The sequence below is a fragment of the Botryllus schlosseri genome, chromosome 3 (genome assembly GCF_051294905.1).
Source record: "Botryllus schlosseri isolate E-star chromosome 3, Bs_hap1, whole genome shotgun sequence".
In the NCBI taxonomy this organism is placed as follows: domain Eukaryota; kingdom Metazoa; phylum Chordata; class Ascidiacea; order Stolidobranchia; family Styelidae; genus Botryllus; species Botryllus schlosseri.
This window is the reverse complement of record NC_137238.1, coordinates 30,649,244-30,672,394: the sequence shown is the minus strand read 5'-3', so window position 1 is coordinate 30,672,394 and position 23,151 is coordinate 30,649,244. Positions and strand designations below refer to the sequence as shown.

The following is a 23,151-nucleotide window of genomic DNA, read 5'->3' as shown; positions in this document are numbered from 1 at the left end:
AGGAGCTGATTGAACTTTGCGTGACTGAGAGTATGGAACAGTTGAGGTATGACTACCTTCGCGTGTGCTGAATGGATCCATCGTAAAAAGGGACTTAACTGTAAAAAGCGTGGCAATAGAGAATAATCATCAGTTTCTACGTTTCCTGTTGCCTACAATTGTTGGTTTTGTTTTTTAAAAGTCCATGGTAATTGTTTAAACTGTCAAAAAATATCATATGGCTCTCACGGTAATACAAATAAAATTATGTATCTTGCAAAAGGTTCCTGATGCATGTCGAATGTCGAATGTTCAAATGCTGGGCAAGTTGATAAGTGCCGGTATTATAACATTAAATCGTTTTCTACACGGTAAATATGGCGCTCATGACGAATCACATGTATAGTAATTCTCAATTTTGAGCCACCAAAAGGTCAAAAATATTCTATTGTGCAGAGCTATCTCTCTCTCACTCTCGCTCTCTTTCTCGCTCTCTCTCTCTCTCGGTATATGGTATGGAATATCAACGATTCATGGTCATGTGTAATACAAAACCTTCTGTTTGATTTATCCTTACAATATATCTGAGAAAGGAAATGATCGTCTGTTGAATGGTATAATCCAGGACTCACTCGATCAGGACGTTCGTCTCAGTTATACAGCTAGGGTTGCATTTAAAACAAATGGTTGTTTAAAACACTTTGTTTAAAACATGTTTAAACAGTGTTTTAAAGAAAGGCCTTTTTAAAATACCAAAATTGTGTTTTTTTATATTGTAAAATCATGCCATAATTGTGTAAATACTTTTCAAAAAACATGTTGTATGAGCCTGCGGACAATTACCCCCCGACATAACCGACGTTTACGATATAGGATGGTTGGAACCCTCAAAATAGTCGGTTCAACAGCTATAGTATGTAGATCAGGGGTGGGCAAACTACGGCCCGCGGGCCGCATGCGGCCCTCCACACCGTTCTGTGCGGGCCGCGAGAGTCTGAAGAAACTTATTAAAGATATTGATAAAATGCGTAGTAAAAATCGAGTTAATGCAGGGACTTGATTAAACTATTTATTAGTAAATTTCAGCATGATAATTCTAAGGAAGTGGTTTTCAAAGTGGGAGGCGCACCTTCTTGGGGATGTGAAAGCATCTGAAGGGGGGGTTGGGGTGGCGCGAAACTGAGCTCAATTGAAAAATATTGATTTACATCCCATTCATAATTATTGCTCTGCATTTAGTCTGATTTTCATATTTAAAAATCTCTCATCCACAGTTGCAACCTTCCATGCCATCAACTATCCGTTGGGATTGCTAGCATCCTGGTTGCGTTTTGTGATATGACGATAAGGGGGCGCGAAATCTTTTACCATCATAAGGGAGGGGGCGTGTCTTGAAAAGTTTGAGAACCACTGTTCTAAGGTAAATACTTCCTATAATATTTTTTATGTTTCATTTCTGGCGCGACAGCTCGATCTCAAGGCCCACGCAGTTTGAAACTTTCGACTGCTAAACATCACAGAAATCCCAAACGAGATTGACATAATTTGGATCACGAGTGTGATTTCAGATTGGCAACTCCATTTCTATAATTTCAGTGATGTGCTTATAAAAACGATTCGCGCGCGTCTTAGGTAGATTCCTTCTCTGTATGCGTAGAATTGGGGTATTTACATTTTATCTACACATTGTAGAAGCGTGTTCGAAGCTAACATGGTTATGATGCTGTCAGCATTTTGTGTCCTGGAACTGGACCAAAAGTGGAATTAGTAAATCTATGAACAGATCGCTGCTCACAGATTTAAATTTCAATCCTGTTCTAAGAATCGGGACAACCGTCTTTCATCTCTATAGTTTTGACAAATTTGTTATTGAGGTCGACCAGCCCATGAAATCTCGCCACTGTTTCTGACGTGTGTACGATCATCAAAGCAATGTTTGGATTATTTTAAATAAGCATATGTATTATCTCCATGTCCTCACTATATAATCAAATACCAATCTTGCGTTTTGGTTTATAATCCCAATTTTATATAGTGCGGCCCGCGAATGGATTCATATGTTGAATGAGGCCCGCGCGCTCAAAAGTTTGCCCACCCCTGACGTAGATATTTCGTCAAAGGAGCTTATATTTACCATATATTTTCAATTGTCAATGTCAATCCACTATGACGTCACAATTGAATATTCGCGACGGCATGGCTTTGAAAAACACAATTAAACATGTTTTAAACAAGGGCCTTATTTTAAACATGTTCGTTTTAAATTTAATTTTGTTTTAATAGCAACCGTATATACAGCCAGTTGAGTATATTTGTAAGCCGCTATCCGGATATGAGTTATCGTCACGAGACTTGATCCCCTTCAATTTTATTTCATTTTTTGTAATGATGAGATCCTGATCTTATCAAATTAATAATTATTTACGATTCGTCAACACACATTTTGGGTATAGAGCTGCTTTTGGTGAAAATTTTCAACAGTTTCGAAGAGTCCGTGTAATTTCAAGCAGGACTCTGCCAGTTGGCGCCATGCGGTCGCAAATGCGAAAGAAAAGCAGAAACACGTCAGGAATCTCAACTATTCCGCGATACCTGAACGAACCGTATGGTGGTTTTGGCTCGGAAATGATGATTCGAAATGTCTTGCGACCAAATTAGTGCGTTCAATTGTAAGGAGGTAATGACCCGTCTTCCTAAATAATTATTGTTCTGCAAAGATTTTGTTTTGTTTCTACGTCGAAAGTTTAAAGCCCAGAGTGAACTCTGCCGGGACTCGGCGTCGCCTGTCCGCGGTTTCTCCCGCTTCCTCTTGCCAGCTGAATCGCCCACAGCTGTTCTTCGTCTTCGGTCGTGAAAAAGCCAAGGCGAAGGAGCTTGCTCCAGGTGAAGGCGTCGTCCTCGGCGCCGTACATATTCGCCGGGTGCATCCGGCGCGGTATTTTGCTGCTCCTCGGAATGCGAACAGCGGGACACCCGAATTTCGGTTCGAGGTGGCTCGTTGTAGTGCGTGCCGTAATCCGGGCATCTTCGGTGCCGGGCGGACGGACGTGACCTTTCGGTGTTACCAGCCCGCAGGTTAATTTCGACAGCAGGGCGTTGTTTCTGATGTAGTGAACAGCTTTCAGGAATTCTTCGTAGTCGACTGTTCCGTCGCGGTTCAGATCGGCTTCGTCGATTAATTGCTGCAATATGTTAACGTCGTAGTTACGGCTTGGGACGACGATTCGAGTATCAACTGTACTGATTCGAGTCGAGCACCGAGAAGAATTTATTCTAGTAAAGATATGATATGCTTGTTGCAACAAAGAATTGCTCCAAGAACGGTAAATATAGCCTTGATGCTTACTTCCCACCACGGGGGGTCTGGATTCGTCGTTTGATCATAAATCAGCGTTCAGCATTCAAAGCATTTTGCACAATGCTACGCGTATTCACGGAGACGACTTTTCTGTTAACAATTGGTCTAACCAAGTGGTTTCCAACCTTTTTCGACTCAACGCCCTCTTATCACTCTCGACATCATTTTTTACCTCCCATATTTACGGATCCGAAGAGGAGGGCATATATTCGGGGAATTTATTCACCTATAACACGGATCGCTGTTGAATTTGCTAGAGCAAGGCCCTTTTTGATGCGGTATGTGCTTGGGAGCGTAATGGGTCATGAGGCATCTACAGAATACCCTCGACAAAGGTAATTGCTTGAATCCTTTCAGTCCCCTCATTTCCTATATCCACTTGAAGTAGTTTTGAAACGTCTTTGAAATCGCTACATTCACTTGTAATTGGGTAAATATTCTACTACGCAGATGCAACGCTGATTAATTTGACCAAGGTACCCAATTGACCATCTTTTATCATGTTCACGTCATTTCTGCAACCCACTCACATGAATCTTGGCATCAGAAACCTCTTCTTTGATAGTGTGGGAATCTCGTATGAACCGTTCCAGCTCCAGATCCGTGATGAAACCGTCTCCTTCTTTGTTGATAGTGTCGAAGATGCCCCTCATTTCCTTCTCTGTGACGTAGTTCCTACCGCGCAATAAGCGGGCGCGCTCTTTGACGATCTCGCGTTTACGTCTGTCGCTGGGTCGGGTCAGATAGTAATACAGATTTCCCAACATTCCACTTTACCTTACTCCGCTTGTCTTGTTCAGCTATGAAGAAGACAGCGGGAAACTACTTGTTACATGACTCTGTCATATGATATGTATATCACGGCTTCTCAATCTGTTGGTAGCGAAACATGTCATGACAATACCTATGCGACCATAAGAAATAGTTAGCGCGTCCAGCTTTATCAAATTTGCTATTTCTTCACCGTTGATATTGATATTTCGCTGTGGCACTGTGTAGAGGTGTAGACGACATATATAATAATACAAGGCTATATTGCGGCTGCATAGTTTAACTTCTCCCATTGCTGGTTTGGTAGACTACAGGTTTGAATTAGATACAGCAATACATTCAACATGAGACTTCTCAAGCTCAAATATGAGCCGTTCAAATTGACAAGCAGTCACAACTCCAAAGTTCTGGTTCGTAATGTCTTCAAGAAATAGCTGATCCATTAATTCTCCATCTCTATCGCAATCCAGGACAATACAAATTAGGCGAACGTGTCTCAAAGCAAGAAATATACGCACTATATGGAGTCCATTCTATGCACTATATTGGTGGGTTCAATCCACGAGCATCAAAACGCCTGCTGTTTTGCTATACTTGAGTACGTTGTTGTAACGCACTGTACTATATGCATTGAGGTCAATCAACACCCGATCGGGTGCGATGATGTTACCGAGGAGATAATGACATTTTGTCACCTATCGCGTTATTGAGATTATAATTAGTTTATAATTCATTTTCCATTTCTCATCATTATCAATCAGTTTGTAAGATCAGAGTACACATTCCCGTTTGATAAAGGTGGCGGCTATATCTCAATGCCCATGACCCACGTACCGTTGATAGGGAAGTATCTGCTCTATCTGAGATGAATTTTCCCGATTAGCACCAACCTTCGTTATCCGGATTGGTGGAACTAACGAACTTTGGTTTATCCGTAACTACTATAATGGTGCAGTGTAGAAGACATTGTATGTACTCGCATGTTGAATGTTTGGCAGGCAAATATAAATGTGCTAGGTTCTGAACTGTCATTCTAAATCTATAAATCAGGTGTACCAAGACGCTTTGTCTACTCTCAATAATTGCAAACTTGCAGAACCCCATATCCTTTATTTCCGGCAATTTATTGTCAGATAAGTGAACACTATACGATACCTATTATACAGTGCATATTATTCGTTATCGGGACCACTCGACCATGCGCGTCATGGTAATAATATTGTCTAACTTTCAGTCGCACGGTAATGTCTGAGTTAGCCTACTTCTGCTAGTCACCCAGCATCCTTAGGACTCAAGTCATAACCATCTCGTCATAACCATCTCGTAACTCAATTTCTTTCAAATTCTCATTATCATTCAAGTAAATTCAATGTTGTTTAGATTTTGACATTACACGGCTAAACATATTCATGTAAAGTTTGCACAATACAAGTAGATCTCCTGTCCGGGCAACATCATGACGATCGACAACACGTAGTCTTGCTGGTTTATTTTGTAATCTAGGCTCATCATCGCCATTACAGTTATGTGGTCAATTGACATTGTGTGCCCATCTCCGCGTCAGCAGATTAATTTCGAATCGGTTACAGGATTACGAACCAAGTGACCGTAAGCATCACTAAAATCTAACAACAAACGAAGAGGTTTTAGAAGGGGATCACTGTTATCAATTGGCCATATACAGAAAGCATCAAAGCCTAGCGTAAAATCACGGAACAGTATTCAGTATTTCGAAAAATTTGCAGTATTTTAAATATTGGAACACATTTGATTAGACAAAATAGTACGTATAATACAGTCCCGTTAGGAATACTATATACACCCTTCTTTCGTTTTAAAATGTTATATATTTTGAAGTTTCCCTTCACTTAGCACCAATCCTCAGTTATCGGAGATTTTCTGGCGACATATCGACTGATTACAGAAAGGAATACAAAACGGTCACGAAGCGCGAATAAAATAAGCGATGGAAGCATACGAGGTGGGAAAGAGAATGAAATTGTGAATATTTCGGCTGGTAGGATTTTATTTTAGGATGTTTTCTTTTATCTCAAATATGCCGGGAATTTATACATGGGATTTCTAATGTAATATACATTTACATTGTCGCATATGGGCTTGAATTTGAATATGATATGATACGAAAATAATTCTGGATGGAGATTTGAACTTGGATCTTAAATCCGGAATAGGAATTACATTCAATAATATTACAATCTGCTTATCTTTGTTAAGCAAGATGTGTGCGTGGTTTTTCGGGATCCGGATCCAATCTGGAACACTGTTCGGTTTATACCCCGGCATTGCGTGGCAAGATAGGGCAGTGGTATAATCCGCGGCTGCCACACCAATGGGTGCGGGTTCGAGTCCGACCGAGGTCGACTTCCGAATTCCAATACCGAAGTGCTGGAGGTTTACCTAGGCTCCTCCTCGCCACCTCATCCGCGTCAGCGGTGTCTTACAAAAAGTCTAGAGGTGGGCCGGGCTATAAGTCGGCAGTCACGGAAAATAAGAAGAATATCGGCCTGGTGTAAATGACCATAGTAGTCGACAAAGACCATTAATACCCCTAACAAACAAACCAAAAAACCCGGCATTGCGTTGAAGTTTCCTACAAACGATTGTTCAAACTGTTGTTGCAATGCAGAAACCAGCTCAGTCATACATACAAACTATTGAATTTTACTAACAAAAATCCTGATTCTGTACAACCTCCATGGTGGGCATGGTCAATTGTCATTCCTGTTCATTTTTCATTTGAAGACGTATCACCACAGGTTTTGTTGTATTCATACGTTCGCTTCGGGAACTGTCGTTGCGGACTAGAACGTGCGTGTAACTACTGACGTATTTCGTAGCGGATGAAGTGGATGTTGGAGATAGTAAAGTTTCCGATTTAGATGAATTATTCGCGTCTTGTTCGTCGTTTTTGTTTTCCTCTCTATAATCAATCGAAGTGATGACAATGTTTTCATAACGGGTCACCTCTTTATCACGCGTTGATGAACGCTGTGAACTCTCAGACTCACTGCCAGGCCCAGTAGGACTTCTTTCGGGCAACTGCTCTGGAACGTCTTCTTCCATCGCTACTTCAATGACTTGGCTAGCGTCCGCTGTAAGTCGTGTATTTTCACTACTGGTAGCTGACGATATCTTGGGTGTCGATGAATCAGTGGATGTCGAGTCTTTCGAATGGTCAGACTCAACGACAGAAGCAATATCCTCCTGCGCACGGCCTTCCACCGTCATGGACAAGGCCTCTTCATTGTCTCCATACTGAGCGACGTCGGTATCATGAACGGATGTGTCGACTGTTATATTTTCGTTAATCGTTGCAAGCTTTGGTAGGTCTCCCGTCTCAGCGGTGCTGTGTGTTTCGTGATTTGTACTGTCGTCATCGACAATGTCAATGGATGTTTCTTCTGGAGGCGTGTAAGAGTTCTCGTTCGCGGAAATGATCTGCCATTCGACGAAAACATCGTTACTGCTGCGGCGCGCTGTGTTTTCATACTGTGAATCAGTGTCGTCATCAACAGCAGTTGAGTTTGAGATCTGCTCTTGGTGTGGTTGGGCGGGACCTTCGGTCTTTGAAGTCAAGGTGTCGGCTGTGTCTTCGGAATTATTTTGCCGTTCGATGTAGATATTCATGGTATGATGTTCGGTGTGTTCAGTTTTTGACTTGCTGCTCACGGCTTCAGGCGTACGCTCGTCATCCTGCTTCGCATCATCACCATTGTCCGCAGGACTGTCGGTGGTAGCATCGTTTATTAATTTATCGTCTGACTTCGTTTCCTCCTGGATTTCAACATAGAGTAAATCAGACTTTTCACCGATTTCCTGCACGTCAATTTCAGGCACCGTTTTCGTATTATGCACCTTGCGTGCTCCGCATTTCAAAATAGTGGAATGGATGACCGCGAAAATGAGTTCCAGAAAACATAGCGCCGCGACAAGAGCATGAAGATCCGATATCGAGGTGCATAACCCCGTGTTCAACGAATATACTGCCGTTATTGCGGACAATATGAATCCGACCTCGAACACGATGACACTGAATATTGCCATGGCTATATTTGCGCGATACATACATCTTGACGCCTTCTCGTAAAATGTAGTTCCGAGCATACCCAGTATGAAAGCGACCAGTCCGCACCATATTCCTTGACCAGCGTTGATGTAGGAGCATACTTCAGGATTTCCAGCGTTCACTCGCACTATTGCGGCTTCAACCGCGAGTGCAACTGCTCCAGTGATGATCTCTGCTACACCCAGAGCGAGAAGAAACACTTTGGTACTCTTGCTGAATATTTTTTCATTGCTAGGCATAACCTTGACGTCAGTTGTAATACCAGTGTCAGATGCCGTCATGTTCTGACCACGCTCGCTCTTTACAAACTATCAAAGTAAACTAGATGCTGTGCAGAAATGCGACACGCAATTAATCAAAGTCCCCAAACCGAATTCCTATCAACTTGCTACCCAACAAGTTATTCCAATGTGATGTCCCAACTTACGCCAGGTGGCCCACGCATTATACTTGCGTAAACATGTAACAATGAATCAGAGGCGAGATAGCGTAGTGGTATAATCCACAGCTGCAACACGAATGGGTTGTGGGTTAGGGGTCGACCGATTATTGAACCGGCCGATTATCGAGTCCGATATTTAAAAGTTTACCGATTACACTGGTCAACACATATTTTTAGGCAGACAAATTAAGAGTGATTTTGGGGGTTCTGAAGGGCACTGATCCCGAATATGACCTTAGTTTTTACAAATTGGCTCTTGTTGTGGAGATGACCCATGGAGCTATTTTGACCAAAATCTCAGATTTTCGCGGTATTAACTAGTTATAAAATCGGTTTGGACGTACTATAAAGTTTGGAAATTCAATCTACTTGTTATTTTTACACACAGAAGACTATATTAAATCAAAATACAGCAACAGCACTATATTTAGGGGTATTAGATTTATCATAGTTACATACTTTCACGGATATCATGTACATAAATAAACTCCAGTGATGTATAGGCCTATAAATATTTACCTAGATACTTAAATAACGTGGCATTAATTCAATCAGCTTTAGGTCAACCACCTATTGTAAATTTGAAATAATCAGTTGGAATACAATATTATTGATGTATTTTAAATCGAAATTGATTTTTTGTACGATTTTCGCCTGCAAGCTATTTAGTGAAGTTTCTCGAAAGGTTCCGGCAATGGTCTGACATAATATGTTCAATGGTTCATCTCATCTGCCCTGGTATCTTTTTATTGTTGTTCTGATGTCTTGGTAGAACCTCTCCCCTTGCTAATACACAAGATGCTCGGGAAATATATCAAGATGACTGAACAGGAAGTGAACTTTTATGCTCATGTTTATTCCAAGTTTTCGATATGCAGATACGAATTTTCGGACCAACTGTTTGTAGTTGGATGCTTTGTGATCAGCTAAAAAGTTTTATTTACTACATCTTAGGAGAAATTACATGCTGTGAACTCCTCCTAATGTGAAATTGGAATCTTTCATCGGTATTCGAATATACCAGATACCAGATATACGCTTCTCGTTTGGTAGGGTTACTAGGTATACCCACTTGGTTGACTCAGTGGAAAATTATCCATTTACCAGTCAAAAGAAATGAGACACATATGAGTATTGTAGTTAAGCCTTTCAAGGACAAATTTTAAAGTTTATACTCCTCTTTAATCTTGGTAGAATGACCAATTGATACACGAGAAGATGAATTTCCGTTTTTCAAAAGTACAATTTTTAGGCTTGAAAAACTGCTTTTTTGACAAACAAATATTTCGCATCATGTCATGTTAATATTGATAGAAGGACTGAGAATGACATGAGGGTTCATCATAGTCAAATAGCCATTTATGCGCAGTATAAAATTAGAAAAAAACTACGATTTTCTTCCTACCAAGTGAAATATTTAAGGGTAAATACAGTACTTTTGGGCTTTTTTAGGGGTATAAATATATTCTGACAGAGAGCCAATCTGACAAAACTAATGTGATATTCGGAATCAGCAACATCAAAAACCCCAGAAACGGCTCTCAGCTGTTCTGCCTAAAAAAAAAATTTCATTTTGTTGACCAGTGCTATCGATATCGGCCAATGAAGGTCGATATCGCGGCCGATATTTTATATATAAAAAAAATGAAAATATCGAAAATTCAACGCTCCGTGTTCTCAATCTCAAGAAATCGACGACGCAAAGGGGGATCCATGACAGATTTACCCTTGCAGGACGAGCTTAACTGGGTGAGCATGCAGAGAAAGCATGCTTCCTGCAGTACCATCATCTACCTCTACTGGACTGATCTGCAATTCTGTATCACGTTTTGCTTACTGGGTTATCCCAAATTTCAATGAATGTGCACAATTAGGCAATAATTCTTTCCGATTTCAGTTTTCTCGTTTAGCTTTCTGTGGCATGCACAAGTGCCATCTTGCCTAATATATATTAATTTTGGCGAAATAGTTCTCTGCTGCTTCCATAATAATATCAGCCTATGATATTGGTTATCGACCTTGTGATTGTGTCGATAATCGGTATCGGGATCGGCCTGCAAAAATCAATATCGGTCAACCTCTATTGTGGGTTTGAGTCCAACCGAGGTCGACTCCAGAATTCCTACGTAAGTTTTGGAGGTTGATCTAGGCTCCTCCTCGACCCCTCATCCGCGTCGGCGGTGTCTTATAAAAAGTGTACAAGTGGGCCGTGCAACAAGTCGGCACTACGAAATAAAAATGAAGAAAAGCTCCCTGGTGTAAATGACCATTGTCATTGAAAAACACGATGAATACCACAAACAAACAAACCTATCAATAAATAGTTATCACCAGCGGGAACAGTGCGATGGGTATGACACAACAATCAATTAAACAATCATACGGGTGACTTTATGTCATGCAATCAATTCGTTGCACGAAATACCAGGAACAACGAACAGCAACAGTTACTTAACGCGCTCATGTAATACTGAATGCCGCATGCGTCCTTCCATTTCTGATGCATATAGTCACTATGAAAACGAGAAAACCATCTACGTTTACTGGGGCGATCCTAGATGTTCAGAACTTGTTCCCAATACTATTTGCAATGTAACAAATACATCTAATGCTGTTATTTGCTGATATAGATGATACTCAAAGCATTTACGACATTAAATTAGAATTTCGACCTATACGATAGCATTTTCTATTCGTACCGAAATAGTAATCATTATCACTGACACCTGCTTGTACTAGTCCATTTCATCTGAGGAACTCGTATAATAGGTCACGCCCTAACTGCCGCCACATTGCTGCGTGTAATGAATTAGATATTCATGTCAATTCCGCATTTAAAGCACTCGCTCGAACATTGACATTACATAGCGCGCCAATCGTACTGTACGTGAATGACTCGATATTGCAATTGTTGAAACAGAATTTCCCAGGCTTAGGCGCAATGACAACAAGCAATATGCAGTCGATGTAAGAGCTTTTCGTTTCCGGATCTTGAAGTATCCACGTATGATGCGAGAGAACATTCAAAACGGTTCGCCAAAATTCGATGCGGATCTTCGATCCCAAAATACGCACGAATATAAAGTCGGGAGTACGAGTAACGTTGTGGGAGAAACGTTGGAATACCGCAGACACTGCACCGACCTCACCCTTCGCTCAACTGTAAATGGAATTCGTAAGTGTGACTGCTTTCGCGCCGCATATACAACAGTCTAATAGTCATAGAAACACAATTGAAACCAGGACGCAATGATGGTATGACTTGATAAATTACATGCGTTGCTGCAAATGCTTTGCAATTGATAGTTTCATAATTACAAACTCAGATGGTCAGGGCTAGGGTTGCATTTAAAACAAATATGTTTAAAACATGGCCCTTGTTTAAAACATGTTTTATATTGTTTTTTAATTCATGACGTCACGAATATTCAGTTGTGACGTCATATTAGATTGACATTGTCAAATGAAAATACAGGGTAAATATAACTCCCTTGGCGAAATATCTGCGTACTATAGCTGTTAACCGACTATTTCGAGGGTTCCAATCATGCCATATCGTGTAAGTCGACTTTATCTGGTGGTAATCGTCCGTATAGGCTCATACAACATGTTTTTTGGAAAGTATTTACACAATTATGGCATAATTTTACAACTTAAAAAAATCAAAAAGGCCATGTTTATAACACTGTTTAAAACAAAGTGTTTTAAAACACCGTTTGTTTTAAATGCAACCCTAGTAAGGGCCATATGTCATTTGTTCATTGCAACTTTTGTTGCAATTGCATTCGTCAACACCATTTTAGTACCAAGAAAGTCGCATCGGTTTTTATAGTATTTTATGACATCGGGTTTTCTTGATAAAGCATATGATGTTGGACCTATACAAGTCCTTGTCTTACGTCCACGTGAAATTAACTGAATCTATCGGCATTTAATTCTGTCAGATTCCAATACACTCGGCACCGCCTCCATGTAAATTTGTCATTGACCTCAAGGGATGCATGCTTACTTTTCTGGTTGGGGACCAATGCTATGGAATATTACTGTTTATGGAGCACTTATAGTTTCAGACTTGAGATCCTCAATTAAAAGTAGATCTATAGTCCAACAACAACAGGGAACGTTATTGCTCGATGCCTCAAAACACGTCATGTACAGAGGAATCCGCGTCATACAACCGGCCAATTGACGGTTAATGAACATTCAGTAAAATGCCCTGTATATTTGTCTGAAATAGAAAAACCCTTGACCTGTTACTAAAGCATTACAATAACCGAGAACAAGTTCATGCTGCGGTAGTGTATGGGATAAGTTCTTCGCTATCCGGATAAACAAGTAGAACCTATCATCATCATAGTTTTATTGTAGTTTTTATCAAATCAATCCAGCACAAGATTGCGATACAATGAAAAAATAGGAGGGGACGGTGCCGACTTGGAGTAGTCTTCTAATCAGACACCCTCCGTGGCCTACAGCATGTAAATAAGAGGCATGCACACTGGATTTAAGAAAGGATAACATAAAGGAAATGCTGTATGTGTCGGTAGGCGAGGTCGATATGTCAGATTGTGGTCCGGTAATCTTTGAGAGCTGGCTGTGCTGATATAAGCGGACAGGTTGAGATAACGGTGTCATCCTGTTCGCAAGAATTACTGAATCCCACCGGGTTTGCATCTATTCATGACAATTGAGCTTCTACTATTCCAGTCCACAGTTTTTGATGGGGTTCAGATCTGGCTCAATAAAATTCCAACTGGGACTTAATTATCTTTGTCATTCCAATTCATAGTATCTGTAGTGTTTTGAGAAGCTGTATGAGATGTTCCAAGACGGGTCAGAGTAGTGTTACAGCTTCCGGTTTATCGATCGGTAGGTTTTGGGGCTGGACCATGGAATTTCTTGTGGAGCTGTTATCCATGGATGACTACACTAGATGTTCTGCATGTAGGGATATAGCGTGAAAGTGGGGATATGGGATAGGAAAAACGTGTTGCTGACTCCATAATTTTTCAGATCCGACGTTGAATCTCCACGATGATACGTATTGAAATAATCTCTTCTATTTCTCTCCAATGATACGAAATCGTCCCTTTATGAAGATATGTATCTGGATTGTATAGGTCTTCGATTCTATTCTTCGATAAGTCGAATGCTCTGATTAAATGCATGCACTGCGAGTAGACTTGGAGGCCACAAATTTGCAACAAAATAGTAACTTGACTAAACTGAAAATTTAGAATCATGTTTTGGTCGATGCAATGGCGTTTGAGACGTGCTTGGCAGGAATCCGAAATCCGATTAGCCGTTTCGTTGGGGTTTAGTAGGTTTTGTGCATTTAATGAATCCAGAGTTGAATGGAAGGCATAACAAAATTTTCAATTGCTCCACGTATTCGGTCTGTATCAAATCATGGATATTGAAACTTGAAGGAGATAATTTTAGGTAGGATATGGGACATGTAATACATTTATTCAGTACGCGTTCGTAATCTCAATCACGCTACCATGCAACAGTATTGTAATGGTTCACTGCTTTAGCAAATTCGCTGAACTTGCGGAATATACTCAATACAACTATTATGTACTGTATTGAATGCCGTAATGCCATTACTGTCAAGTATAGTGTAGTAATTATAGTAATTGCCACAGCGACGAGGTATTTCCACGAATGCCGCAGGAACGTGTATTGGTCCGCGATGAGCGAATTTATTATTCAAAATCATAATCCGAATCCGAATTTGAACATCGAAAAATTCCAGAATTGATTCGCCATTCGCATTTGCCCATATAACCTCTGCGTGAGTGATGTGGCATTTGGATGATGTACAAAAATTACAAGACACCATTTCCCACATTGGGTTGTCGTTTGGACATAATATGTCATACATAAATTATCAATTTTGATTCGTTTTAATAGGTTTGAGCCAAAAGTAGATTTGTAATAAGAGTGGATATGGACAAGATATGAGCTCATTCCTGGATTTGGATTTGCACTTGGATTTGCAACTCAAATTTTTAACTGGATTTGGAATAAATTCGCTCATCTGCAGTGGTTATATCTTGCAGAACCGGTGACGTAATGCTTGAATGCATTTCACCTGTGTAACGTATCATGATTTCTATTTGAAGGGTGTAACAATCACTGCCTACCAAGAGGATACACAATGCATTTTGCTACCGAGCTGAATTGCCTCGACATCGTTTCTCCCGTCTAAAACTCACGATTTTGTCTTACAATTACGCGACTGTTGGTTTGAATTGCAACCGGTTCGCCGCTTTGAGTCAGGCTCGTTATGGCTGGAGCATACTTCGACGGTATAATCGATATCATTTCGCAGTAACATGCTTATAATTTAATTCGCAGATCAATTGTATCATTTCAAAAGTGCAAACGGTTGATTCACTCTTAAAAACGTCTATAAGGTGGTAAAACGATATCGAAAAGTATATCAATCAGGGTGATGGCAATGGACATTGGACATGGACTGTTTTGCTGAAACTTGAAAATGCACCAGTAGAAAAGTACCATTGAACTACACGAGTATAAACTGAATGAAGTGCTTGAAAGGTAATACAGGCTATACGATTATGGAATATGAATACTGTAGCATATAAGCGTAAATATGTTTGAAACATCCAATAAAATTCCCTGTCATACGTAAACAAAGTAACCGATCGCTCGACCGCTGTACAATGCATCTATTTGAGGTGACACTTTATAAGTGCATTCATTGTTCGAGGGTATGCTATTATTCGCGTTGTAAAAGGAGTGGTATAAGATTTTGTGCATGATATGATCCATTGTTGAATATAGCCAAGTCGGGTAGCTCGAAATCCCGGTTTTGTATCGTACCCCGATGTCACTCGACCGTAAATAACAAATACCCTTGACGAGTTTCGCTCAATCCTTATTTTCCGTGTTGTTTAGACTTCTCGAAAGACTTTCAGTTTCATTGTCGCTTGGCCTGTATGGAAGTATTTTGCTCTGTTATATTTTACTGCTGCAGTCGTAAACTATGCGTCATTCACGGCTGAGTTTGTTGTATGTGTCCTGATCTTCCGGTATGGCGCCCACTTGGTGCAGGTGATTGTACACACCGGTGGTAAGCGGCACCCTTGGCTGTGACACTTTGGCCGACGGTTGTCGCGTAGGCGCCTCGTCCAGGTTCTGCGGCGTGCTGTAGTTCGTGATAGTGTACGACACTGACGCAACGGGACGCTTGCTCTGATATTTTATTTTTCTCAACTTACGGCATACTACTGCAGCGTGTGCTACGGATCCTGCGACCAGCAGTAAATTAATCGCTCCGATCCCTGCGTGAATTCCTGTACTGCTGAAGTGCGCCCTACAATGCTGCAATGCCATATACACCGACAAAGATATACCGGCGCATGCAGCACATATAGTCAATATGACCGTCACGGAATTAACGATGACCCTATTCCTTGGCACTTTTGTCTTCAGCGATATTGCAAGTGACCCAGCGACGATTGCGAACGGTCCCGATATTCCTTCAAATGCTACGTAGTATACATATTCGCAGTCGTGATTATTTAACACGACTGCTACCGTCACCGCGTATACTATCACTGCTACTCCCGTCGCAACCTGTGAGATTCCCAAACCGAACAGGACTTTTCTCATTTTAGGACTAAACAAGGAATATTGACCTTGGCCCCTTCGTGCTGGATTAGGCATTGCGATTTAGCACGGGCTTCTTCACAAGGTAATAAGATCTTATCATCTGGTCTGATATGAAAACGGGAACCTATGAACAAACTAACAATCAGTAAATAAACAGACGCGGATCACGAAAGGCACTGGAGCGATTATCTGCGTTGTATTCGGTTACGGTTATGTGATTCCTTTGCTGCAAGTTTTGGATGTCAGTGAATCCGCTGCGTCATCGCGTGTCCAGGGCAAAGTGTGAGGCGCACACGATTAATATAGGCTATACTTACCTATAACATTGCCTGCGAGCATGCAACGCCTGCGTTTGGAAAGTTAATTTCAATGGAACTATAAAATGCATAAAGGAAATTCATATTTTTAACCTAAGGAACCGAAGATTTTCATTCGCCAAGTTTTTCATCTGGGTCGCAGTGAGACAAGATAAAAATAATGTAGTCTACGGTAGCGCGAGAATAGCAGCAAACAAAGTTGTTTTGTTCCTTGTGTTCATGGTGTTTCGACTACTATGAACAACGATCATTTACACCAGGTATGAAATAAACAAACAACATCCAGGTCAATATCTCTTCTTTTAATTCCTAATTTGTCGCAAGGCTTACTAGCCTTTTTACTAAACACCGATTACACGGATCTTATGGTGAGGATGAGCCTAGATAAGCTTCCAACATTTAAATACCAATTCTGAAGTCTACCTCGTTCGGTCTCGAACTCACAGCTCTGGAACGTGACACTATACGCGTTCTCGCCACGATCAAAATAAGTTAACTTCGAATAGGGTCGTAACATGACGCTGAACCAAGACGTGATTATTCATTGAGCGATATTCTTTGTTAGCATACAACATTTAACAACACTGAGGCTAGACATTGTTATCAATGAAAATGACCAGCGGTTCAATGGTTTTCATGCACTTGAGGCATATTGCGATGCATAAAAGACAATACGTTGTCATTAACCGATGGAAGCGGGATGCCGAAACGATCAGGTGCTGCCCATCTATATGTCAATCATATTGACCAGTGGTTCCCAAACTTATTCGGTGTGAGGGCTAAATTTAGAATTTCAGAGTACGGTCGCGGCCGCGCGAATACTACGGCTATGAAACGGACCCAAACAGTCATCATGGCTATTTCGGTGTAGTTTTATTGCCCTGGCGAGATTTCGAAACTGTACACTGTTTACCGCTACTTATCTGCTGCATTGGGTGTCCATTGAGTGAATCAGCTTTTCTCTTCTAAACGCGCGAAGCGCGAGAAATTTCTTTAGTTTCATGACTGAATCGGTCAATATGATCGGGAATTGCATGGATTGCTATCAATTTTCATCCTGTCTCTGTTCACCTAATCTGATTTACCGGTAGAGCTGAGTGAGGTGTGTTGGAAAAGATATAGGCCCCCTCAATAGTAATTAAATATCTCCGGGGGTATACCCTTTGGCAGGAACGTAACAGCACTTCGTCAGGACCCGGGATCTCATAGGGTGATAAACTGACCCCGCATCACGCTGTTCGCTTTTGCCACGAAATTAACGTTGTACTGTTTAGTGAGACAGCACGACGCGCGAATAGTTCGATAATTCATGATAACATCGGGAATTGCATGGTTGTCCTCTTTGCCCACGTAATCAGATTTACCGGTAGAGCTGAGTGAGAGGTGTCTTTGAAACTGCGGACCCCGTAAAATTAAACATCTTCGAGCGGGCGGACCCCTAGGTATGACTTCTTTACATGATGTTATTTTGTGACCTCCGGTCTGCTATATCAAAAAATGTAAAATTGCCCAAACCTATACTAAACTGAAAGATCACACGATTTCAGATTGGTATTTCTTAACTGGCATATACTTTTCTTTCCTGCGGGATGGTATTTGCCTTGAGAGGTTCAGATTGCCAAGACAAGAACATTCGGCGCCAGTCATTTAGGCACCTATATGGACAATTAAACCTATATGTATTTTCTAAATATAACGAAGTTTTTGGTATTCCGAAGTTTTTGGTCAACATAAAAGCAGTCCTTTACGGCCAAGGCTTTCTCGCTGCCGATCGTTCTGACACACTTCTTGGAGTCACATGTTACATGGCCTAAAACTTTATATGTCTTGGTGCGTTGTGGTGCGGTCATGGCCAATTGGCCAACGTTGATATGCCCATTTCTATAAATCCTGCGTATTTTTTCTTGGGGAAGAGTACCCAATAATCGAGATATGTGGCAAATTGAAAGCGCGCATAATGCGAAATTTTTTAGAAAAAGTTGCATAAATTTTCAAATAATTGAGGGTTTGGGGTGCGGCAGTTACGGCCCTGACTATAGGACTACCAATTATGCTGCTTTTAGCAGGCTAAGCAGTATACATCTCGGCGTATTTTACCGTGAGTCTCGTATTGCACATCTAGTTATCATAGGGTTACCATACGTCCTCTTTTAAGATGATTTGTCCTCTTTTTTGATTATTTTTAAAGTGTCCTCGGAGGACGCCCAAATGCCTTATTTTTTGAGATTTTGTCTTCTTTTTTGAGGATTTTGGTTACATATCGGGCCAAATTCGACTAATATACACCAAGTCAGCACTGTAGGAACACTGTGACGGCTATTTCGGGAGCTGGACCGGAAAGTTGACCTTTTTTTCAGTCAACAACATGTTAATGTGAAAGAAAAACTGTGTTTTTCGGGAGTTGAGCCTCTTTTTCTTTTTTAGCCGAACGACCACGAAGTGGGAAAATTTACCATTTTTCAGGATTTTCCTTCGGTTTTGAAAGTTATCAATACCTATTTATATCTATAGCTACTGCTCGTTCAACTGGAAAGTTAGGGCACATTGCATTGAAATAGCAGTGACGTAACGTTAGTAGTCTATACCAGTGCTCTTCAACCTTTTTCGTCGTGGTACACCCTTTTAACATTTTCTCAAAACTCGTACACCCCTGACCGTATAATACACCGATAACGCCGAAAGCCGCATTTTGATTACATATACAATACGTCCGGATTCCAACGGGATTCGCCATGGCGCGTGGACGACAAATGCTCATATGAAATTGGATACTGGGAACTTAACACCACGGAGAGCCCTTGTGGTGTTCTGTGCCTTCACTTATTTCTTGAGATATGCAATGCGCAAATTTTCTTACTGTAGAAGCAAAACATCCCAGCAGGCTTACAATATATAATTTATGTACCAAAATCGCGAGTATAAATATCAAGAAAAGACACTAGGAGTATGTGTGTAGTCGCGCAGAGCGCGAAAATTTTGCACCTTAAATGGATTTCATCGAAAATGTTGGTAGTTTCATATATTATTGTCAAAAATTTATTAATTCTCAGCTCACGTGATCAGATTAACCCGTAGAGCTGATGGAGGGTGTTTTCGAAAATATTGGGTACAATATTAATGATGATGCATCTTGCGGTTCCTATTAATCACTTAGTTGCATGTTGTTATTTCTTGGCCTCTCACCAGGATTGTTTGTATTGTTATTAATAATATTTTATTACACATCAATGACAGTGGTGATAATCGCCTGTTTAGAATTTGTGCGCCACGAAAGTGCATTTCCTAAGTTTAGTATTTTTGCTTTGGGTAATGAGGACGACTTTTGCTTGCACGCGCACTCCCATTCTTCATTCTCTCTCGCTAACGTGCGTCCACTTTCAGGACTTTGCTGCTGACTTTGAAGCTCGGTTAACTCTTCTTCTGGGCTTTTCATGACGCTACGTTAACAGGGGGTCGGCGACGAGGAGCCTAGATAAACATCCGACACATAGAAACATGGCAGAGCCGAGACTAGAACCAGCAACAATTGGTTACATAATGACGGTCGCCAACACACGCTAATTTGAATATGTGTAGAAGATCACAAAATTATGGTTATGCGGCTGAATGAGGCCGTACGTCCGCAGGTTGAGCACCCCTGACGTAGCCGAAATAAGGATGGACATTTGAGCAAGGCTGCAACGTATAGTAAATGATAATACGAATAAGGGCTCGAGGTTACTGGACCACCATCTAACGCAGTGGTTCGTAAACTCGACCCCGTGCCTGCGTAAATAGGCTATGTATTCTGCACTATTCATAAGCTGGCCGCAGGAAGCACAAATTCAAAATGTCCGAGATCTCCTCGAGAATCATCAGACAGATATCGCAAGCTGAACACATGCTAACTCCACCCTGCTCTACTCAAAAAGGAAGTAATAAGTCCATTACCAAAGGTTGAATGATTAGAAACATTTGCTTATGACATCACATTGTACGATATTACACATCCGGTCATTCTGTTTTGAAGCATAAACTGGCGTATTTTTGTGATAGCTATATTCATCGTATCATCGGTTCATCATAATGTGGATCTGGTACACCCCTGTACACCCCATCCGAGTGGTACACCCTTTGAAAATTCTGGTACACCCTAGGGTGTACGACCACCCCGGTTGAAGAGCACTGGTCTATACTCACAACTTTCCTACAATTCTATAATTAAAAACCACAGAGGCCAAGCCAAGCAAGAGTATTTTATAAATATAAATTTCCTTTTTTGTCATAAATCGATTTCTTAATATATTTTGGAGACCGCAAGAAGGCTATCTGGGGGCCGCGCTTGGGAATCACTGATCTTGACGGTTCCATACTATTACCGAGAATGCTATTACTGAGAACGGACATTACCGAGAACGGACATTACCGAGAATGGCCAATGCCAAGAATCTATTAGCTTAATGTAACGGACGTTGTCGAGAAATTTGTACCTGAGAATAGATACCGAATGTGGCAACGCCGTGATGCACACACACGACCTCTTCATATGCATAACATGCCTGCATTGCATATATTGCATTCTCGGTAATGTCCATTCTCGGTGGTGTCCATTCTCGGTAATGTCCATTCTCGGTATTGTCCTTCTCGGTAATAGCATTCTCGGTAATAGCATTCTCGGTATTGACCGGACACCCATCTTGACATATTGCTATTAAAAGTATCATTATTATTAATATCCATCCCCGAGCTTGTTGAGAGAAAGCGACGGAGAGGATTCCAGATAAACAACCGACACTTGGAAACGTGCTACCTCCGAGATTCGCACCGGCACCTTCTCGTTCTGTTAGCCGTGGCGCCCGCTTTTCTGAAAAGTAATGTATAATGGAATTATACATATCACATGTAACGGCTGTGACCGTTAATATGACTTTAAATATATATGTGCAATGCATTCTGCATATTGTAACATGATGAACACTAAATCGCAAGCACACGTATCACAATCTGCCGATACTGATACCAGATGCACGAATTGGTTACCACTATGGTCTTGACACTACTGATATAAATGCTTTTACTTACTTGCACTTCGCACGTTACTTGAAGTAGCTCCAATCTTTAGTTGACATAGTTTTGGGGGTTATATGACATTACGACAAGATTTCGAACTTGTTCAGATTTCTGTAAGGTCGCCTATGTTCGCTACAGAGCAGCATTGCTAGCATTATAATGTTATCTCGTACTGCCGGAAAGAGTGATGTCAAACTGCTCCATGAAGGTATTAGAGAACTTTCTGAAATAACGAAATTGACGTATTGTGTCAGACCTTATAGGAACAGCCGCTTCTACTTCCCATGCAATGAACGCATGCAGACAAATTTGAAATTTATGCATCAATTATAAATGTTTACGTAAACTGAATCAATCCTCGATATTTCTACCTCTCTCCAATGCAAATTGATTCCATATACATATGTGAGTAGCATACTGTGTTGATTTTATTCGTTTTGTTTTCATCATGCTGCACATTGCATTATCTTTTGTCACGATATGACTACAGTACCATTGTTTATACGAAGTGAAGATTCGATGAAAATAGTAAACGACTCATGAATCATCGCCGCAATATATATTTTAGTAATCGAACTATATATATTTCCTTGTGGCGCTATAAACGAATGAATATTTAGCTTGTGTGGACGGGGACCATGAAATAGGTTTCCATTGATTCTGGGAGAATGGAATCTGAAGTCTGCTGTAACTTTCACTATTTTTCCGCTGAACCGCTGCAAGCCTGTTGTCAGATAATTCAGAATCTGCAAATTACTCTGTTGGCGTTATTTACAATACACGTGCATCGCTTAGTACCTCTCTATATGAATATATCATATATTCCCGAAAGCTATAGCCAGATATTATGGGTATGAATACTCCCTCCGGTTTTTCAACTCTGTAGTAATGACGCCATTGTCATTCGCTTTCACTCCGTCGCAATGGATATTCGTTACATCACGTCATTATTTGGAAAAACTGCCCCAACCCTACTAAATAGTTCATCCTGACGACGCCGATGTCTACAGATGGTGTGATGTAAAAGCTGTATGTTTGCCAGCAAACACCAATGCCAAATGATACCACGCCGAAACGAGGCTCATTGACACTTCCTGTATATTGAGAAACTGCCATAGCTCGAACGCCGCATATCTGTCGACGGCTAAAATTATCAAACTTTGTCACGAATTTTCATCCTATCTTATATAGGAATAGAAAGTCGGTTAATTGATCATTGCTGGTGATACGTAACTGCTAGAATATGCCAGGCATTTCTAAAGAAGATCCACGAAAGTGTAGTGTAATACGGTGCTTGTGTATACCCTATGCAGCTATTATGAAGTATAATTCTAGGGTAAAGTTCGATTTATTAGCTGTGAGCAAAATAGCGGTCATGAACGTCAAATTTTGAACTGAGGACAGAACGGGACATCGGAAATCAATATTTCCCTGTATTGTGGCAGCTATCAACAAACTAGACCTGAGAGTTTTTTATTTATACTTGCCGTTATGGTGTTGATAT

At 40.9% G+C, this 23,151-nt stretch overlaps 1 protein-coding gene across 1 annotated transcript; it reads right to left on the bottom strand.

Annotated features, from left to right (window-relative positions):
- Positions 1–2,331: 2,331 nt before the first annotated feature.
- LOC145436355 (uncharacterized) lies at positions 2,332–4,692 on the bottom strand. Its single transcript, XM_080313701.1, has 2 exons — positions 3,868–4,692; positions 2,332–3,161 (listed from the first exon to the last, which is right to left on the bottom strand). Exons 1-2 carry the CDS (start codon positions 4,102–4,104, stop codon positions 2,724–2,726), a joined length of 675 nt encoding a protein of 224 aa, XP_080169827.1. The 5' UTR covers positions 4,105–4,692; the 3' UTR covers positions 2,332–2,723.
- Between the last annotated feature and the right edge of the window lie 18,459 nt (positions 4,693–23,151).